Source organism: Numida meleagris, chromosome 2, assembly GCF_002078875.1.
Source record: "Numida meleagris isolate 19003 breed g44 Domestic line chromosome 2, NumMel1.0, whole genome shotgun sequence".
NCBI lineage: Eukaryota > Metazoa > Chordata > Aves > Galliformes > Numididae > Numida > Numida meleagris.
The window spans coordinates 53,531,600-53,552,347 of NC_034410.1; the positions used below are offsets into that span (position 1 = coordinate 53,531,600).

At 35.4% G+C, this 20,748-nt stretch overlaps 1 protein-coding gene across 1 annotated transcript in view; it reads left to right on the plus strand.

Annotated features, from left to right (window-relative positions):
- Positions 1–20,748, plus strand: part of SLC9A3 (solute carrier family 9 member A3) — a 58,065-nt gene that overhangs the window by 14,626 nt on the left and 22,691 nt on the right. Inside the window, exons 2-4 of the mRNA XM_021388961.1 lie at positions 13,437–13,739; positions 19,077–19,237; positions 20,356–20,434. Coding sequence (XP_021244636.1) covers positions 13,437–13,739; positions 19,077–19,237; positions 20,356–20,434 — 543 coding nt within the window. The remainder of the gene's footprint in view (positions 1–13,436; positions 13,740–19,076; positions 19,238–20,355; positions 20,435–20,748) is intronic.

The following is a 20,748-nucleotide window of genomic DNA, read 5'->3' on the forward strand; positions in this document are numbered from 1 at the left end:
TTTTGTTATCATAAAGAAGATAAATATTTGCTATAGTATAAAAGATTTTCTGTTATTCTTACTTTTTCATTCGTTGAAAAAATTTCTTCATAAGCTACTGACTGACAGATTCTATAAATATGTCCATTATTTATAATCTCTTGCCATGAATGATGAATGTAATATTATTTTAGAATTTGCTCTATAAGGCTTCAAGAAGACAGATTCTTGTCTTGTGCAATTTGTCTTCAGGGGGATTTATTCCATGGCTCTACATATTTTCTTGTGAACTACAGTGTATCTTAGAGGATATTGCATTTTAGAGGTGTAAAATGAACATGCATAGCAAGGCTCATTTTTTTCCCCGCTAGTAAGGCATTTTTTAGGTGAGATAAATAGTAAGCATCACTTTGTTCTCTTCTGTGCTATACTAAGTATTCCTTCAATTTGAGAAGCCACTGTCTTATCCTTTCCCAGCAGTCCTATAATCCCTCATTTTATCTGGACCTTTTAAAGGGGGATTATATATCTGCTAGTTGCTGCATTGCTTCTGATCTCTGCACAATTACACATAACAGGTTTTTTAATAGTATGGTGTAGCTATCCACAGTGGCAGAAACTTTATTTTTCTATTTTAATGCCTACTTTTTTTTTATGCTTCTTTGTTCCACAATATCTCATGCAGCAAACTCTTATAATTCCACTCAAAAAGAACAAAATATATGTTGTAAAACAAGGCAGATTGTAGACCACTCAAGCCAGTTGTTTGAGTGGCTGTCTTCTATCCACAACAGATTCTGAAGCTCACGCCTTGCAATTGTGAAAATGCATATTCCTGATGAAGTAGAAGTATCCAGGAAAGGAAGGGTTGTTTTGTTACCATTTTTTTCTGGATAATATTTAGAAATAAAAGCTCCTCATTTTTCCAAGAGTTTAATTAGAAATAAAAACCACAACAATCCAGAAGCTACACTTTTTTTCTTTATATTGTGATAGATGCAGCGCTGAAATTAATCATCAATAGGTGCCTTGTAATTCACCTCCACCTACCCCTCACCCATGTTAATTTAATCAGCAATCAGACATTATCTTGTCTGAGGTTAAGGTTATTACACTTCAAACATGGGTCTAAAAAAAGAGCTGCTACATTTTTAACAGCATGAAGGAGAGTGGCAGTTCATTAGCACATGATGGTGTCCTGGTTTGTATCAGAAATTGTGTAGCCAGCAGGACTTGAAAGATGATTGTATATGTTTTTGGTACTGGTGAGGCTGCATCTAGAGTACTGTGTTCAGTTTTGGACCACTCACTGCAGGGAAGACATTGAAGTGCTGGAGCGTGTCCAAATAAGGGCAAGGAAGCTGGTGTAGGGTCTGAAGCACCAGTCTTATGAGGAGTGGATGAGGAAACTGGGATTGTTTAGTCTGGAGAAGAGGAGGCTCAGTGGATACCTTGTTGCTCTCTACAACAACCGGAAAGGAAGTTGTAGTAAAGTGGGGTTTGGCCTCTTCTCCCAAGTAACTAGTGATAGGACACGAGGCCTTAAATTACACGAGGGGATCTTCAGGGGATATATCTGGAAAATTTATTCTCAGAAAGAGTGGTAAGGCTTTGAAACAGGCTGCCCAGGGAAGTGATGGAGTCATCAACCCTGGAGGTTTTCAAGAAAAGGCAGATGTGGCAGTCAGGGACATGGTTTAATGAGCAATAATGATGATGTGTTAACAGCTGGACAAGGTGATCTTAGTGGTATTTTCCAACCTCAAAGATTCTACGATTCCATGATGATACATTACTCTTATTTGCAACCTTATATACTTTACCATTTCAGTTACAGAAGTACATCTCATTTTAATGTCTTGAATATGAGTAAAAGAGGAAAGAAAAGAGTAATTAAGTGAAATGCTGAAGCTTTTTGCTCTGAAGCAAAGCTATTTCTTTTGAGCACTCAATAAAGCATCTTAATTATTCAATCTCTTTAAAGGAATACAACATAGTTTATGTTATTAAAAAGTGAAGTTTCCAAGGCATGTTCACTTGAAAATTGCTTCTGCTGTCTGAAAGTATGAGGATGTAAAAAGAGCATAAATAAGTATGTAGCTTCCTTCTGGTTATTGTGATTCAGAAGGAAAAATTTAAACCGCTCCAAGATAACTCTGCAAGTTTAGATGGGAACTCAACTTGTTCATGGGTACTGAAGATCTTAGGTTAGGAAAGACCTCCCCAAATTAAGAATGAATGGTCTGTAGCTCTATTTTCCTCTTATTGCCTACTGTAGTAGAATCAGTAGAATCTGGACTGTATGCCCATTGCCCACGTGATAAATGTTTTTTTTTTTTTTTGTCCAGTGATGTAATACTACAACCAATAGTCACTATAGCAGTGCTTGTGCCATAGTTCCTAAATCTCATTATCTGCATCTGTGATTGAAAGAGTCCTGGTAACTCCCCTGATACTCTGGGAAATGCACATCAGTTATGAATATGACTAAATGACATATAAATGATCAAACTGATTTAGTTGCTCACAAACTAAAGATTAATTACAGAATGTCTGAGGTTGAAAAGGACCTCTGGAAGTCATCCGGTCCAATTGCCCTGTTCAAACAGGGCAATTGGACAGCTACAGGAGTCTGCCCAGGACTGAAAAGAAAATAGTAAAATATATCCTATATATCATACATTTATTTTGATGCTAGTGCACATAGAAAGGGCAGAATCCATGTATTTGAGGAAAATTCAGCTGAAATTTGGCTTGACGTTTGTTTATCTTTTTTTCTTATCTTTCTTTCCTCTCTCTCTCTCTCTTTCTCTCTCTCTCTTTCTTTCCCCCTCTTACCTACCACAGCATTTATGTACATATGGAGGAGCTAAACTGACCTTTTTAGAATTAAGTCTGTGTACACTTTTTTTTCATCCGTAGGCTTTCTTTAATTTCTTGATTTATCTGTATTTAAGTAATTTAACTTCCTTCAATATAGATAGCTTGCATTTGTGTGGGAGAAGAAGACAGAAAGATACATTACTATTCACATGCTAGGTGCAACATTTTATTCATACTGAACTGCTCCCACATAATTAATTTTTCATTAACGTATTTAGGAGAACATGTGAAATCTTTATTCCTTGTTGACAGGGATCTGACTATATAAAGGATCCTATGTTGATATGATTTTGTATTGAGTATCATGTTTCATCTATGTGTATGACATTCTGGGATGTTGGTTTTTAGGTAGAAAGAGGTTTGTGTCTTGTTTTTACCTTCCTTTCTTCTTGAAACATGCAGCTATTTGCAGTAACTAGATTTGAATTGTGAGCTATTTGAAATACAGCTTTTAGACAGTTGGGATTTTTCCCTCCTTTAAATTTCTTCACTGTGACAAATTAAACTAATCTTCCCAGGAAAATCCTTTTGCATACTTCGTAACACTAAGCTTTCTTATTTTGTCTGTATATGCACTACAAAATGCAAATGCATAATTGAAAAAAACAACTGTCATGCAATCACCTTTATACCCTATTTTGAAATGCCAAAGCTACTTTCCGTGTAGCATGTTATGCAGTATTAGGTCACTATCCAGTCTACTATTCTTCTTGTTAGTAGTGTGTTCTTCAGCTCTCAAAATAGATAATGAAGATATAAGAGTTAATATGTTGCTTCATTAGAAAAGCTGTAAGGACAAAAAAAAAAAAAAAAATCGATGTTAAAGTGCATTCAATAACGGCATCTCAGACCTAATTGTGAGAAAAGATCTCATCTTTGCTCTCTGGGAAAATAAATCATGTACCTGGATTTCTGAGCAACATACTTTACTTCTTTTATGGGCAGGAAGTTATGCATCCAGTGAGGAAGCGTGTCTTGTCATTTGCTCTCTGTTGCCTAAGATAGAAACTCTCAGAATAAATTGGTGAAAATGGTGCTTTCTTAACCTTCTGATGAGCAATAGAAGGATTGTAACATTAGATTCCCTGCCTACATCTTTCACAGGTATCATCTTCCTTGCTCAATTCCTCACCATCTTCTTTTTGATTAGAACTTAATAATATTAAACAACCCAATCTATCATTAAGTAGAACTCCATAAAGGGATTTGTATATGGAGAAATAGATGAGTGACAAGTGATTTCACTGACAGTCTCATAGAAAACTTACTTTTTCTCTATTTTCGCACAAAGCTTTGAAATCCCAAATCCTTCACTGAGGGACTTCCACAGCCCTGTAAGAATCCTAGGACAATACTCTTTTATATATTGGGCATATTTTATTTATCATTCTTGATGCCTTATACCAATAGGGAGTATTTTCTCTTAAAACTGATTCAAACTTGTTAGTAAAAATAATTCATCTATAAAAACTGAGATTTACCAAAAAGTGTTTTCCTACCCTATAACTTGGAACCCTCTTCATAGCTATTCCCTCTAGATCTTAGGCTTTAATTATATCTCTTCTAATAGGCAGAAACCAGTCACAAATCCTTGCCATCCCCTGCAAGAAGTGCTGTGGAAGAACAGGAATTCCCTACACTAGAAGGAAATTTTCAGTGTCACCGAAGCACAGAATTAGAAGGGTTGGAAGGGACCTCAAGAGATCGAGTCCAACCCCCCTGCTAAAACAAGTACCCTGCAATAGGTTGCACAGGTAGGTGTCCAGATGAGTCTTGAATATCTCCATGGATGGAAACTCCACAACCTCTCTGGGCAACCTGTTCTTGTGCTCCATCACCCTTACCATAAATACGTTCTTCCTCATGTTTGTATGGAACTTCATGTATCCAAGTTTTAGGCCACTGTTTCTTGTCCTATCACTACACACCACCAAGGAGAGCCTGGCCTCATCCATTAGCCTCCCACCTCCCTTTAGATATTTATTAACATGAATCACTCAGCCTTCTTTTGCCCAGGCTGAACAGACCCAGGCTACTCAGCCTTTCCTCATCAGGAAAAGCCCTCAGGTCTTTTTCCCTCAGGGAAAGGGCTCCAGGCCCTTTATCATCTTTGCGGCCCTCTGCTGGACTTGTTCTAGGAGATCCCTATCTTTTTTGAACTGGAGAGCCCTAAACTGGATGTAGTATTCTAAATGTGGCCTCACCATGACAGAGTAGAGGGGGAGGATCAGCTCCCTCAACCTGCTGGCCATGCTTTTTTTAACGCACCCCAGGATACCACTGGCCTCCTTGGCCACAGGGGCACACTGCTGGCTCATGGCCAACCTGTTGTCTACCAGAACACTCAGGTCCCTCTCCTCTTCTTTATCTTCTCTTTTTCCTTGTACAATGGACCTGAATTGAAGAAAATAACTTATTCTGAGGCATGTTCAGGCTTTGGTAATTTTTTGTGAGATCTATCTTAACACCGTAACTATTTCCATTTATTACTAGTAATTCACTTCTTTGAAGTTCTTTATCTGTGTGAGCAAAAGCCAGAACATTCTCAAATGGAGACTTGTTTTAATTAATTTATCTTGTTAAAGTAAAGGTCATAAGAAAACATTTTTCTAAAACTCATAGTATGAAATGAGTCAACTCAGAATTTCTTGGCATTTATTTCAGTCAGTTCTTCCCATATTAATGGAAAATAATTTGGTATTCGAAAAATAGAGCCAGAAGAATTATGTTCGCTATCTGCCAGTGAAGATAATTTTAATCCTGGAGGAATTTCAATATATGCCTTTAATATAAAGTAAGGTATGTTTCCTTGCCCCAAAATACTTTTTAAATTTGTACATAAAATCAGCTGGAATTTTTGACCTGAAGCAATAATTTGAGTCAAAACAATGGTACTGGTCAGGAAATTGTAGGTGATTTTACTCACAATTATTTCTAACTCTTTTCAATATTTCATATAGACAGCTTTGTTTCTTCATATCTATAATAAGTATGGAATATTGTGTACTGAGAGAGAATCCTTACACAGAAATGTCATGGTAAACCTGAAATGAGCTCAGTCTGTGAGGAGCATTATCTTGTACAAGAAGATTGTCTTTAAAACTTAGTTCTAATGCCTTTACACAGGAAATGAAGTAGTTTTCTGATAATTTGCTGTCCCTTTTTATATCCTCTATTATACTTCAAGGTTTTTCTAATGTGCACCTTGCTCTCATTTTGAAATATTATTTTTGACTGTTCCCATTTATCTTTTAGTGCTGTTCAGTTCCGTAAGGGCCAAGTGCTACCACACTGCAGTGGGACTGTTCCTTCAAAAAAGAACTATTTGGCATAATTATGATAATCTGTACCTGACTGCTTAAACTTCATTATGTTCTAACTGCTTATAGAGATAATAGTTGCTTACTCACACACTTCTTTGAATTTGACTTGGGGCTATCTTGTTATGTTATGACCTGTCAGCTGGGAACCTTGACCTGTATGTTGGTTGCACTTTTAATTGCTAATGTATTTTGTTAATTGTTCACCTACAGAGAACGGTGACCCAAAATCTCCTATTTAATGAGCTCATTAAAATGCTGTATGCTTTTTAAATGGTAATCATTGCATATGTGACAAATAAGGAAATCTTTCATGAGCTGGATAAAACTAAGCTCAGACCAGTTTATCTAAATAAGTTAAGTATGAAGGACTTTGTGCCTTGCTTACAAAAAATATGCCCAAGATCAAGAATGAATACTATTAATATTCTCATTCAAGTACTGTATTTTAAGACAGGGAAGTGATTGTTCCCCTCTATTCTGCCCTTGTGAAGCCCCTGCTGGAATACTGTGTCCAAGTCTGGGGATCCCAACAAAGGAAAGATGCGGAGCTTTTGTAAAGGGTCCAGGGGGGGCCATGAAGATGATCCAAGGGCTGGAGCACCTCTCCTATGAAGACAGACTGAAGGGACTGGGCTTGTTTAGCATGGAAAAGAGAAGGCTGTGAGGAGACCTCATTGTGGCCTTCCAGTATTTAAAGGGAGTTTATAAACATGAGGGAAATCAACTTTTTATACAGGTTGATAGGGTTAGGACAAGGGAGAATGGTTTTGAACTAAAGGAAGGGAGATTTAGATTAGAAGTCAGGGGGAAGATTTTTACTGAGAGAGTGGTGACGTGCTGGAACATGTTACCCAGAGAGGTTGTGGATGCCCCGTTCCTGAAGGTGTTTAAGGCCAGGTTGCTTGTGGCCCTGTGCAATCTAATCTAGTACTTGGTCTAGTGGCTGGCTTCCCTGCATGTGGCATGGGGGTTGGAACTTGAGGTCCCTTCCAACCCAAGCCATTTTATGATTCTATGATTCTAAGAAGACAGTACCCAAGGACCTATACCAAAAATACTCTTACTACTTGCTACATCATATATGAATTATAAAATTTCCTCCAAGTTTCTTCATAGAATATATCTGATTTTTTTTCAGTAAATCTTTTATATTTTGCTAGATCTGGTAAAAGCATATGATTGATTAATAGGATAATTTAAGTTTTGACTAAGTAATTAGTAAAAGCTATTTCTTTAAATGTTTTCTATCACCTATATATAAGCAATTCAAAAATGACTAAATCAATTCATAAGGCTACACTTGTTGACATATCCACAGAACAGAATCTGAAAAACTGTAAAAAATGCTATCAGTCATCTGACCAGGAAATAAATACTGAGTGTGCTCTGTAGATAAACCTTAAAAAAGCAAATACAAATTATAATGATCAGCTTCAGCCATGTGGAGTCTTCTCAGACATTTCCTGGACAGATGAGAAAAGCAGTTTGTTCTTTGTGCTTTTTAGCGCTCTGAGTCCTTCTTTGAAATGAACCCCTTTTAGAACACATTGAAAGATATTTTTTCTTGATTTAGACCTAGATGGATAGGCATGTTACTAGGTGGTTAAAGGACAGAAAAGATAAAGAATGAAACTATAAGGAGATTATTTGTAAATGTGATTAAAGTTCACTTTTTAGACAAGTCTTATGCAGGTTTTTTGTTTGTTTGTTTGTTTTTTAATTACCACTGCACAAAAAAGTAAGTATCCTACTGAAGGTTTCTGATGTCATTTCCATAAGCATCATCTACTGTAGATCTCGCTATTGAACTAGAGTAATTATGTAATCTTATGAACAAGAGAAAATGAAAAAAATACTAAAATATTAAGGGCAATTTCACTCAGGGAATGGTAACAAGAATTTCTATGTGAAGTTATGAACAAGAAGAGGGGCATGTGTATGTGCATACTGTACACAGGATGACTGTGAGTCACCAGTGGGATAATGAATCCAGGGTGTAGCTGAACTATTGATTATACCTGTGATTGGAAATTATTAGTGCTGTTGGACCTGCTCCTGTGGTAACTCATGCAGAATGTAGTCTGTGTTTGTGATGACTCTTGAACTCAGATTGAAATAGACAGAGAGAGCTCAGCTGGAGACTGAAAATAAACAGCTTACTTTAACAGTACAAAGACAAGCAACAGAAAGAGAATAGTTTTCTCTCTGTGGGTATATAACAGGAAATTAAGGATTTTACATCAGGAAATTGATTTTACATCAAGAAAATTGAAATAATTTTCACACAGGCAAATGCATGTAAAATTGCTATGATACTCTGATAGAAATTGGAATAAGATCTCTAAATAAGAGGTAAGGGTGAGGGCTGATGTATACCTTCACATAGGTTTAGCTGGAGCAAAAATCTCTGAAATGAGGATCATCAAATGTGGTGTTGTGATAACGGAGGGTTTGGATAAATGATCAAATAGCTCTTCCAGTTCTTCTGATCATAGTTGAAATTCCTAGATCCTCTGCATAAGCAAGAGAGGTGGCAGGGAGATACTATGGAGAGCATATTTGTAAAGAAAATTTACAGAATCACTAAGAAAAAGTTGCAGCATTTTGCTCATACTTTTGGTCAGTGGCAAGGCTTCTCAGAAGCTAGAAAGAATCAAGTCTTGGATCTGAAATTAGAGGCACCTGTGATTTGATATCATATGATAATTTGATCTTTCTATGTGAAAATAACTCAAAACTGAAAAACAGACCACTAGCATATTAGCAGTGTGTACTTGACCCACTAGCAAAAATATAGATGGTATAAACCAAATAATCAGTAGTGGTAGAAGGAACTAAGAAATGTTTGCAAATTGATTTCTACACTTTCATGCAAACTATGGAAACCATAAGGCTGAAAAATCTACTTATAATTTAAATTATTTTTTGATTCCTTGGATTTTATTTGAAGATGTTTTAAAACAAACAAATAAAAGAACAAGCAAACATTTCAGCAGGTGATTAATAGCGTCATTGTAAATCAGCTCTTGATTTTTATGAATGATCTGCTGCACATTGTTTATATGCAGAAGCTTTTGTGATTGGCTGTGATACTGATACTATCAGAATTTTTCTCAATATTTACAAGGTCTTGACTTAAGACTAACAAAGTTAATGAAAATGTCATTAGTCACTTGAGGAAGTGATGGAGTTGCTGTGTAAATCCAGGAATTTAACAGAATATTTAACAGATATTTCCAGATTTTTTATTTTAAAACACTGTATTTTCAGAAGGAGGAAATTGTGTCTTCAATCATTCATTTCAGCTGGAAACAAAGCCAAAAATTCTAGAATCCACTCACTGAAATGTTTCTCTTGATATGTAAAATTCAGTATTCATAAAAAATAACAGGTTATGTCAGAGAAAATTTGCAAAGAAATCAAGAAAAACCTACTTAAATTTTTTTTTTGTTTGTGGATCTACAAAATCAAATGACTTGAACATGAATTGTACATGACATCTTGTTTTTTACTCTCTTATTTTTTATTCTTGTTACTTATCTTTCCTTTTTGATTTAGAAACCAATCATTTTATTTAGTGAACAAGAAAAAGGCTGATCTGTTGAATCACTTCCTTTAAAGCAGTTTCAGGCCACTTTAATAACTAGCAGACAGTTCACTGAATGTTGTAAATTCCACTGCAGGAGTTAATCTAGGTTACTGTATTCTTAAAATGTGGGAAACTTACTTAACGTATATTTCTTAACTGGATTCAAAAGAAACTGGACCCAACTATCAAATAATAATCTGTTAATTTGTTTTGTCTTCTTTGTGAGATATTTCAAATGCCACAGTTCCTTTTCATGAATCTTAAGGGAAGAAGTGTCAGCAGTTTTTTTTACAGGAAGTTTCTACTGTGCAGTTGTTTCCTAACTTTGTAGAAAGCTTCTACTTCAGTGATGTTCAACTTGAATTTAAGCACAATTTGTCTACTAGGCAGTTTAATCCGTTTTCAAGCCAGGTTTAGCATGAAATGGTGAATGAAAGGCAAAAAATATCATTAAATATTGTGCTTATTTGTATTTCTTTGTTTTTTCCCTTACCTCATTAATAGGCATTCATTTACTTTTCAGTGTTGACAGCAGTGAAAACAGTCTAAATTTCACCTTTGGGTCACTCACAGAGTAATTTATATGAACTGAACTGCTTGCTATCCTTACTGATGTTTGGGATTTCTTTCACAACAGTGGGTTCATGCTAAATTCCTTGTCCATAATTGTTGGATAGTATTTTACTTTTCTGTCAGATGAAATATCTAGTCAAACTAGACATACAGATATATGATGGATGCTCCGAAAGTAATGCCTCCTATCTTATTATGTTGGCCCATGATGTCAGAAACAGATGTCGGTTATATGGCAGTAGAGGTTGAGTCTTCCTGCCAATATTCTGTTACATTTTGTTGCTATGTGACAGATGGCAGCAGAGGGCCAGTCTGACAAATTGGCATCTGACATGGAAGTGTGCATCAATCAAAGGCATGTAACTGAATTCCTCCATGTGGAAATAATTGCACCCACTGACATACGTAGATGCTTGCTGAATGTTTTTGGAGATCAAATAATTGATGCTAGCAGAATGAGACAGTGGGTGGTACTTTTCAGCAGTAGCAATAATGATTTGAAAGACAAGCCACATTCCAGACAGTCGTGCAGAGTTTTATAAGCAGGGCATGCAGGCTGTTGTTCACCATGGCAAAAATGCATAGCTAAGGATGGTGACTATGTTGAAAAATACTGATCTGTAGCTGAAAATCTGCTCTTTCAAATAGTATTATTCTGCTCTTTGAATTTGTTGTAGTTCTCATGGAAATAAATAAGAGGCATTACTTTTGGAGCAACCTATGCAATTAAAGCTTCCAGTTCTTCTAATTATTTTATCTTGGGTACATCACTTTGTGGGACTATTTCTGGATCTCTCCAAAGCTATCTACACACTTAGAGTATGTCATGGACACGACCTCAAAACAGTGAATGTTAAAAAAACATCAGAGAATGAATTTGGAATTAATATTTATCAAGTCCTATAGATGCAATAACTACATTACACAATCTTTATTAAATATAATTTATGCACATAACTTGAAAAAATAATTTACTGTAAGTGAAAATATGAACTCAAAATTCCAGTTCCATCCAAGTTATTGCATTTAATTGCACCAGTTGTGGAATATTCCTTTCACATATTTCTAGGCTTGCGGACATGATTCTGCTAATCATGCTATCTGCCTGCAGAGTTAGCTAAGTGGTCACTATAAAACAAATGTGGTCTAATGATAAGATTATGCTTCATCCAAATGCAAAAAAAAAAAAAAAAAAGAGGGGTCAGTGACCTTTTCTTTTTTGTATTTGCCTATACTGGATTTCTGTTTCATGTAATAACTTTCCTTTCTACAGCCTGCATTCCTAAATTATCAAAGTAGAAGAATTTATTGCTAATTTTACTCAAATGTTGTACAGATCATCAGCTGATCAATGTTAAAGGGAACACAGAATAATGTGAGTGTTGCTGCAGCTGATTCACAGGAACATACAGCTTCTAGGAGAAGAAGGCAGTGTTATAAGCAAAATCTAGTTGACTTCTCAGCACGCACTGGGGGAAACTAGTTCTTGATCATAAAACTGAGAATTCCACAGAACATGAATTCTTAGCTGAAAGACACCTGGTATTTTCTCAGTGTCTTGTTTTGAAGTGTCTTCACAGTTTCATTCTAAAAAGTTTTAGCTTCTTTTAGTTATAGCTTATCTATTAACATAGGAGTAGGAAAAACAGACTATATTTAGTAACATTAGCACAGTACCATTCATTTTCAGCGATGAGGATATAATCCCTACTCCATGAGGTGATAAATTAGTTGATAATTCACTAACTGGAAATTCAAGGAATTAAGAATAACCAGTAGTAAAGACTTTTGAAAAGTTAAATGCTACAATTTTTACATATGGAATATAGATTTTTTTTTCTTTTTTAAACTAAGGCAAAATTTGAGGGATTTTATTGTAAAGAGGGAAAACTGTGAAAACCACAGAATTTGTTTCTGTGGAGTACTATGTAGCTATTGATTACATGACCCAGATGATAAAGCGAACTAGCATAGGTTAGCCAGCTTCACCGAATGCTGTTTGCTTTTATGTATGATTGCTGTTTTTTTAATCCCGTTCTCAAGATATGTTCTAAAATGGCATAGTGTTCAAACCTTGTCTACAAACACTTAGGAAAACATGCATTAATGCTCATTGTTGTGGGAATGCTGATATAGTCAGGCTGCTGTCATTTTTCCCAGTGTTTTCTCATCTGATTGGTCCATGGATGTTATATAACTGTAAGGATCTTTTTCTGCTACTACTATTGTGATGAGCTATGCTTCTAATGCTATCTGTATAGATGCAGCCAGGAGAAAGACAGTTCAAAAATGGGGCCCTTAAATTACTTCAGAAGGTAACTTGTAAATGTTTGACTAGGGCAAATAATTAAATGGGAGGCTCTGAGGATGAGTTAACCTGGTCTAATACCTCTGCATAGTCTTCTGCTATACTTTAGAAAGTTGGAATGTTTCATGACTGAAATTCTTGCTAGGGGTATCTTGAGGTAAGGACCACAAAGTGATCTCCCATTTTATCACCTCCATTCTGTTCCTGTTGCAGGCTACATTTTTGTATAATATTCTTCAGATATTTAAAAAAGAGTTGTCTTAGAACTAATTATTCTTTTGGCTAACTTCTCTTTCCATGCTTCAACCTATCTGCTAGTGTACTGATAATTTTTAAAGACAAATGTTGGGATGTTAGATGCAGATTTTTATATATAGAACTAAACCACAGAGGAATATATTTCCAGCATTTTACCATTTCTTTTCAATCTTGCACTTAACTCTTTTGCAAAGAATACCATCTTTCCCTAACCAGATCTTTCACAGAGAAGATAGTCCAACAGAGGAAATAAATGTGGAATGTTGGTTTCATATAAGGTGAAATGTGAATTTAAAATTCCTTCTGTGTAAAATCTGAGAATCGACTTTTTTATTTTATTTTACAAGAAGATGTGTTTTTGGCTTCTGACACAGTCTGTGTCCCATGCATTACATGAATGCTTTGGGGGTTCTAATAGCAATGAAAGCAGGAAGTTTGTTTCAAAATTACCAGCGAGCAACTGTTGGTGGAAATTGTTTCTTCTTTACAGTTCTCATACACTGTTTTCCTTTTTTCATTGCAGTTTTCCATTTGTCCCACAAAGTCACTCGGGTGGTTCCAGAGAGTGCTCTGCTGATTGTTCTTGGTGTCTTCCTTGGCGGCATTGTGTGGGCAGCAGATCACATTGCCTCTTTTACCCTTACACCGGATGTATTTTTCTTCTATCTTCTGCCCCCCATTGTTCTGGATGCTGGATATTTTATGCCAAATAGATTATTCTTTGGAAATCTTGGTTCCATCCTTTTGTATGCTGTCATTGGGACTGTATGGAATGCAGCCACAACTGGTTTATCTCTCTATGGAGTCTATCGGACAGGAATAATGGGTAAGTTTGATCTATTAAGGTACAATTGTGAAAGTGAGTGGATGCCGGCTGTTAGAGTAGGGTGATACTTTGCAACTTAACAGAACTTTTCAGCAGAAAAATCCAATTTTAACTGGAGCATCTTGTAATAATATTTGCCAAATTTCAGAATAATCTGAGAACTCATCTCTGAATTAAGATCAGAAGGGACTTGTATCTATGTCTCTTGTATTTCCGTGCTCTAAATGTCTGCATACATTCTCAGGATCAAACTCAGGATTCATCCTGCTTGTGATCATCTGAACAAAAAATACATTCTGAAGGGTTTGTTTCTTTCTACTGTGGTAGAAAACTTTAAAGTTAACATTGAAAGGAACTGTCTGTCTTCCATCAAGTCTAATATTAAGGAAGCAATGTTTGCTGAGTGAGTATGCATTCATGACATCTGTATTTTGTATTCTGAGGCTAAAAATTTTGAGTAAAGACTTACAGAGCCAAGTAGCACCTGTAAGATGGACTTTGTCTTAACTTTGCTATGGTATACAAGGGCATGGAGATGCTAGAAATGGCATGGAAGAACAATTTTTTTTCTCTTCAAGTAGGTGTGATATGCACATAAACTGTGTACTGCCACCTAAACAGCAATAATTAGTATTAATTGTGCTTTGCGTGTGTTTTGAAATAGGAATCCTCTTTATGCTTTTTTTTGGTATTTGTACTGAAGCTCAAGTGCTCTTCTAGGACAAAATTCCCTTAGGTTCCCTTAGGTGCCAAGGAGAGCAGTATAAATATAATGCTGCTTTACCTGTGCAATTTGCCCATCTGTTCTTTGCAACCCATGCTGAGATCCTGGACAGAGTAAGTGGCCCTGAGATTTCAAGGTGTGTGTTGTATTGTAGAATAGGCTCAACAACCAGTCCTGAGTCTACTCTCTAACAAAATTAGTGCAAAATACACTCAGGGTAATTTACCACTGACTTCTTTTTCAGTCCAGCTATATGAATGCCTCAAATATTAGAGTCTGCAGATGTTTCAAAGAAAAATATTTTCTCATGAAGAATAAAGATATTAGCAGATCATTATAGGAAGTAAGGTAGTAGAATTTTACCCCACTTACCAGTCTCTAATACTACCCCCAGCACAGGGTGTAGGAGAATTTGGAGCTGGCTTGTTTAAGCACACCTTTATGATACCTATTTCACTCATTTTAAGGGAAACTTGTAGCTGAATTTCTTGTCTTTATATGAAAATCATTGTATGGAAGAACTAGACTACAAATTTGTTCATAGCGAAATTCATCTTTCTGTGGTTACTGTAGATATTTTTATCAACATGTCTGATAGACATACCTTACATTTTAGATACTTAACTGACTTTGAGATAAATCATGATTTATAAGTAACAAGAAGTTACAAAGATGACTACAGACACTATTGACAACTATGTGTAGGTGAGATGTTCTTTCAGTCTATAGGCACAATATTTTGTACTGACAGTCTCATATTTATTGTTAAATACAGGCTTTGGTGAACAGAAATGTTAACAATGGGAAATGGAAAAGGCTTTTTATGTAAATATAGTATCTATATATATTGTAAAGATAAACATCAACATTAAACAAATAGTATAGTATTAAATACTAACATAATTTTCCACACAGTGTTGCTTGATACTGCAACAGGCTGGACAAGGATTTCCTTCTTTAAATATCCAAACTGCTTTTGTTTTGGTAGTATCGTGGAACAATTTAAAAAATACTGTCAACCTATTTTTATTAACATCCTCTTACGGAAAATAGAATGAATGATAATTATTAATTTAAAAAAATGATAAAAAATCATAAAGAGAAACGCACTGACCTTTGTATGACCTGTGAAATAGAAAAGTCAAGTGTTTTCTTGAAAATGTTATTTGAAGTGAAAAACCCATTTATCTCCTTGCTTTCCTCCAAATCGTTAAACCATTCTGGATTAATTGTATAAGCTGTATTTGATAGCTGCATATTTTGTTTCACTGTTATGTGATTATGTGTTGCTTCTTCACTATGCAGATCTTTTAGTGACAGAACCAAAACTGTACTAGAACAAGTATTAATATTAGTTCTAACAGTTCTAGTACTAGAACTAGTTCTGGTATGGAAACTCTGAACTTACAGTTAAACAGAGAGTCAACTCCCACCACAAGCCACAGAGAAAGCTCTATAAGCTAAATTTGGAAGATGTTCACTGAGGCAGACTATTAACTGACATGCCTCACAAATTTAAATGTTCAGAAAGAGCGTTACTGGTAACTATCACAACCTGTTTTAGCAACAAGACATACTATAACCTACTAGAGCTCTAATTTCAGTCACAGAATAGGCCAGAGAAGCCTGTCACTAATTTAAACTATGTCATTCTCTGTCAAAACTAAGTAGGACTTCAAATTATCTACATGACGCATACTACTAATCCACTAAATTCACTGTGTTGACCTCCAAGATATCAGCAAGATCTGAGCACCCGACTTTGTAAAAAGCCTTGCTGTTTTTACTTGTTTGCTGAAGACAGAGGAATGCTGAGTTACTCAGTTTTTTGGAGAGTTCATAGTACCCTCTTTTTGAGTTTCTAAAATGTATTTTTTTTGTTTCTACAATACTCTTTCTACAATTGGAATGAATAATGTTTAAAGTAATATCATTAATATGTAGGAATGTGTATCCGCTATTGAGTAAGATGGACAGAAAAAAATTTCTTCCAACTTTACCATGGAATCAGCCTGTAATCATTTACTTCACACTGATCATCAATATGAAAGTAGTTAATCCAAGTTGAATTACATAGATTTCCTACATAAATAAAAATTTTAGAAGCTCTTTGTTTGCATTCAGCCTTCTTACAGGTACTATAGTTTACAGAATGGAAAGAGACATGGTGATAATAACAAAGAAATATTCCCTTAGAAGTGAAATAATTTCAGCACCTTACCTATTAACCAACAGCCATACAGGATAGGAAGAAGAGTCTGATGAATCTTCTGGCTGACTGCACTTAACTGTTCACAATCTGCTGTAAAACCAACACAGGCAAGAGTGCTATAGCACTGTGTAATTGTGGTAGCACTTAACAATTAGGCATTTTTTTCCCTGTACAAATCATTGTGGCAATGTGTTGAGTATGTGTGGGAATCTTAAACTGGGCCCAGCAAACATACCTTGCTCAAGTGTTACTGCTGGCAGTTAATGACTCCGGACTCCAGTGAGCTGGAGGAAGCAATGATCTTGTATCACACGGAAATATCTATTTGTCTAACTAAAAGTCTGGTCTAGCAACCCCATGCCACTTGACATTAAGTTGTAGGAATTATAGATGTGTCCTAACCTTTCCATAAATATTTGCTTACTAGCTTTGCAACTCTTCAAAGAATGTACCAATGATTATAATTGGTAACATATAAAAAAAGATAAGAAATCTCAGTGAGCCAAGTTATTTTAAAAGCTTATTGTACCCTGATATCTGATAATTATTGTCACTGATTTTGTCCTTCTTTAAGCATGGCAGAGATGGACATCATTAGATGGAATCATTACTTAGATTTAAGATCAAGGTTGCTCTCAAAAATGTTGGCACTGTCTCCATCTCACTGACTTGACCTTCCTCTCACATGAAAAATGGAAAGATTCAGTCCTCATTCACTGTCTCATATGTCCAAAAGTGAACAAATCTATCTCTGTTTTTTTTGTTTGTTTGTTTGTTTTTTTGAGTAGTTATATACTTTTTTTTGCAAATTATGAGTTTTAGTTTCCAGGGCCTTTACAAGGCCCTTTCTCCAGCTTCCTCAGGTCATTGGCTTTTACTGTGTGCCACAGAGTATTGTCTACTCCTGTCTGTGGCTTCCCATGTAAGTGTCCTTCTCTTGAGTAAATATGCCCATCTATTTTGTAACAAATATTTGGAATCTAGCTTTTCTCTCGGTTACTTTTTAAACTCTAAACATTCTGGATTTGAAAAAGTGCTCTGGCTAAGGGAGTGGCCGTGTTGCAATAGAAGTGCCTTAAAAGCAATATTGATCTTTTGGCTAGGGCTACTGTCTGTTTATTTTCTGACTCATTCTTCTAAATAACTTATTCAGGACAATTTCTTCCTCACTTATGTAAATCATGCCTGATACAACTGTCTATTATTTTTTGTCATGGACCTCTGCACTGTGTTCTCATGAATGAATTCTGAACGTATTCCTTCTTTGTTCTTCCTCATATAATCTTTTTCTCCTCTTGATGAACCTTGTTTCCTCTTCCATCCACTAATGAGCACAGAGGGATTTTTCCTGTTCTCTACTCTTGCAAAAATCTGTTCCTCAGATAAAAAGGACTGGGATCCCACTCTTGATTACATGAAGAAGGTAAATTTTGCAAGATCTTTAGGAAATCATGCAAAGTCATCTTTGTAGCTTTCCCTTTTCTGTTACTTTTAAAATGATAGTGCATGCCTCATTCTGTTTGCACATATTTCTGTCTCCATAGGTGAACAAAGTAAATTTAGTAAGTAATACAAGATAAGAACGAATGAAATAAATACTGTATTCCTTTGTCACCAGAATCTTGTAGTTCCAAAACCTTTGAAACCATTGACAAAAAAACAAACAAGCAAACAACAACAACAAAAAACAGCAGCAACGACAACAAACAACAACAACCACGAACAACAAGCACACCACTATTCAAAATTCTCATGGACTACACGCAAACATGTTGAAGTTGTAAATTTTAGTCCTTCATCTATTTCTAGAGCCCACCTGCAATGTAATACTGGCCTTATGGAACATAATTTGGGAACAACTGGCTCAACTACAGCTATCAATACACATCTACTTGCACAAGGAGGCCAGAAATGCTATATAACTGCAGAGTGCAGTTAAGCCCCACTGTAGTCATTCTTACTGAGCAAGAGACAAATTTGGTCTGAAGTGGCATGAAGTATTTTGGAACATGTACTTCAGGGGTACTGTTATATTACTTTAGCCATCTTGTCAGTTCTCAACTATCTTGAGACATTTTACTGAAGATAAATGATACAACATATAAGTACAAAAGCAATTTATGCCTGGAAACAGTTATCTTGGATGCCTTGCCATAAGAATAAGTCTGTACTGTTTCCAGAGTCTGAGTTAGATGGAACAATTTTGGATCCACTAAAGCTCACAGGACACAAGGTGACACCATGAAGAACATGCTAAATAGTTTCTATGCCATACTTTCCAATTAATTTTTAGAATCCCTATTTTCAAGGATTTTGCATTATCTGTAATATAACAGTCTGACATTACTACAGATAATGCAAAGATGAATCTGCTTATAGTTTGTGTACTTTGTTTTTGAAGGCCACCTGGAGAGTGGATTGCTGGACTTCCTCCTGTTTGGCAGCTTGATTGCTGCTGTGGATCCTGTAGCTGTGCTGGCAGTATTTGAAGAAGTCCATGTCAATGAAGTTCTATTCATCATTGTTTTTGGAGAATCACTTCTGAATGATGCTGTAACTGTGGTAAGTAAATTCTATATCCCAAAGTCACTCTGACTCTCAAGTGGTTTTTGTTTTTGTTTATTTGTTTGTTTGTTGTTTCTTTTGTTTTATTTTCTGAAGTGCATTCTCCTCATAAATGAAATACTCTATTTTGGAGGTATTTCCAGAAGCAAATATTAAAATAAACTTTTGATTAACTCCTGTATCAACATCACTGATTTTCACAAGGGAACAAGTTTTTGCTACTGTGTAATGAATAAAAACACTCTACAAGAAAACATGATTACTTGTTGAAAATAATTCAGAAAAGAACAGTAAGCAGAATGAAGAAAAAGCATAGCTTATGAAAATGTTTAAAATAATTAAGGTTATCTACCTTGAATAAGAAAACAATGAAGGAGAGAAGAAGGTGAAAGATATAGCATACTTTAAATGTAAATATGTAAAAGACTGTTGTTACAGGAGAAATTATAGGTAAGAAATTGTAAATATGGTAAGAATTAATGAGTTTAGCTGCAACAAGAAAAGCTGAGAAAGTCACAGAAAAGTACTCCTCCATCACTAGAGGTCTTTAAAAACAGGTTAGACGAGTACCTATCATTATATGAGAATAATGCTCATACAAACACATAATATCCTAAGTCGGGTAGTAGATGATTTATTTACTTTCAGTATTATCAATTTTTGAAAAGCTTTAGTACAAAAACTATAGTTAATTCTCTTTCATGTTTACATATGTTAAACTTCTTTCAATCCAGCATATTGTTAATATCTTATTAATAATATCTTGTTATAATCATACTACCTTATTTATCTGATGCAAGCAATAAAAAATCTTCTGCCAAAGCTTGGATTTTAGAGTGAGAAGTGTCTTAGAAAACTCAGAGACATCTAATGGTTCATAAAGAATCATATTTATATGAGGAATGGAAAAATATTTTTAACTGATTTCTTTGTTTCTTCCCATCTCACAGTATCTTTTCTGCAGAATTAAAATTCTGAAAAATCTTTTCCCTCCATACAAAATTTTCCTCGGTCATAAATAGGTTCAGGATTCATAATGTTGGGTCCCATAATGAGATTATTTTAATAGGTTTAATTCAGGAGCAAATACTAAGCCAGTTTACTTTTCTTTCCAGGTGCTGTACAATGTGTTTGAATCTTTTGTTGCAATAGGACCAGAGAACGTGAGTGGGACTGAATGTGTCAAAGGCATAGGTGCGTAGAATTGAATTCTGTATCATACCACTGCTGTACGCATGCAGACTTTTAAACAAAATGTTCTTATTGTGCTATCAGAAACTGTTCTTTTTCAGCCCTTTTCCTGATCATATTCCTACACTGCTACAGAATATAAGAAGAGAATATACCTGTAAGAGTAGTTTAAAAAAATAAATACATGAAAATTCATGAACATCTGGGAAACTTGTTCAGATTTGTCTGTTGAGATTTGTTTGAGAATTAATAGTTGTGGATTTCAGTTGTTAAAATCACCAAACCTGATGTTTGCATTATTTGATGGAAATCAATGT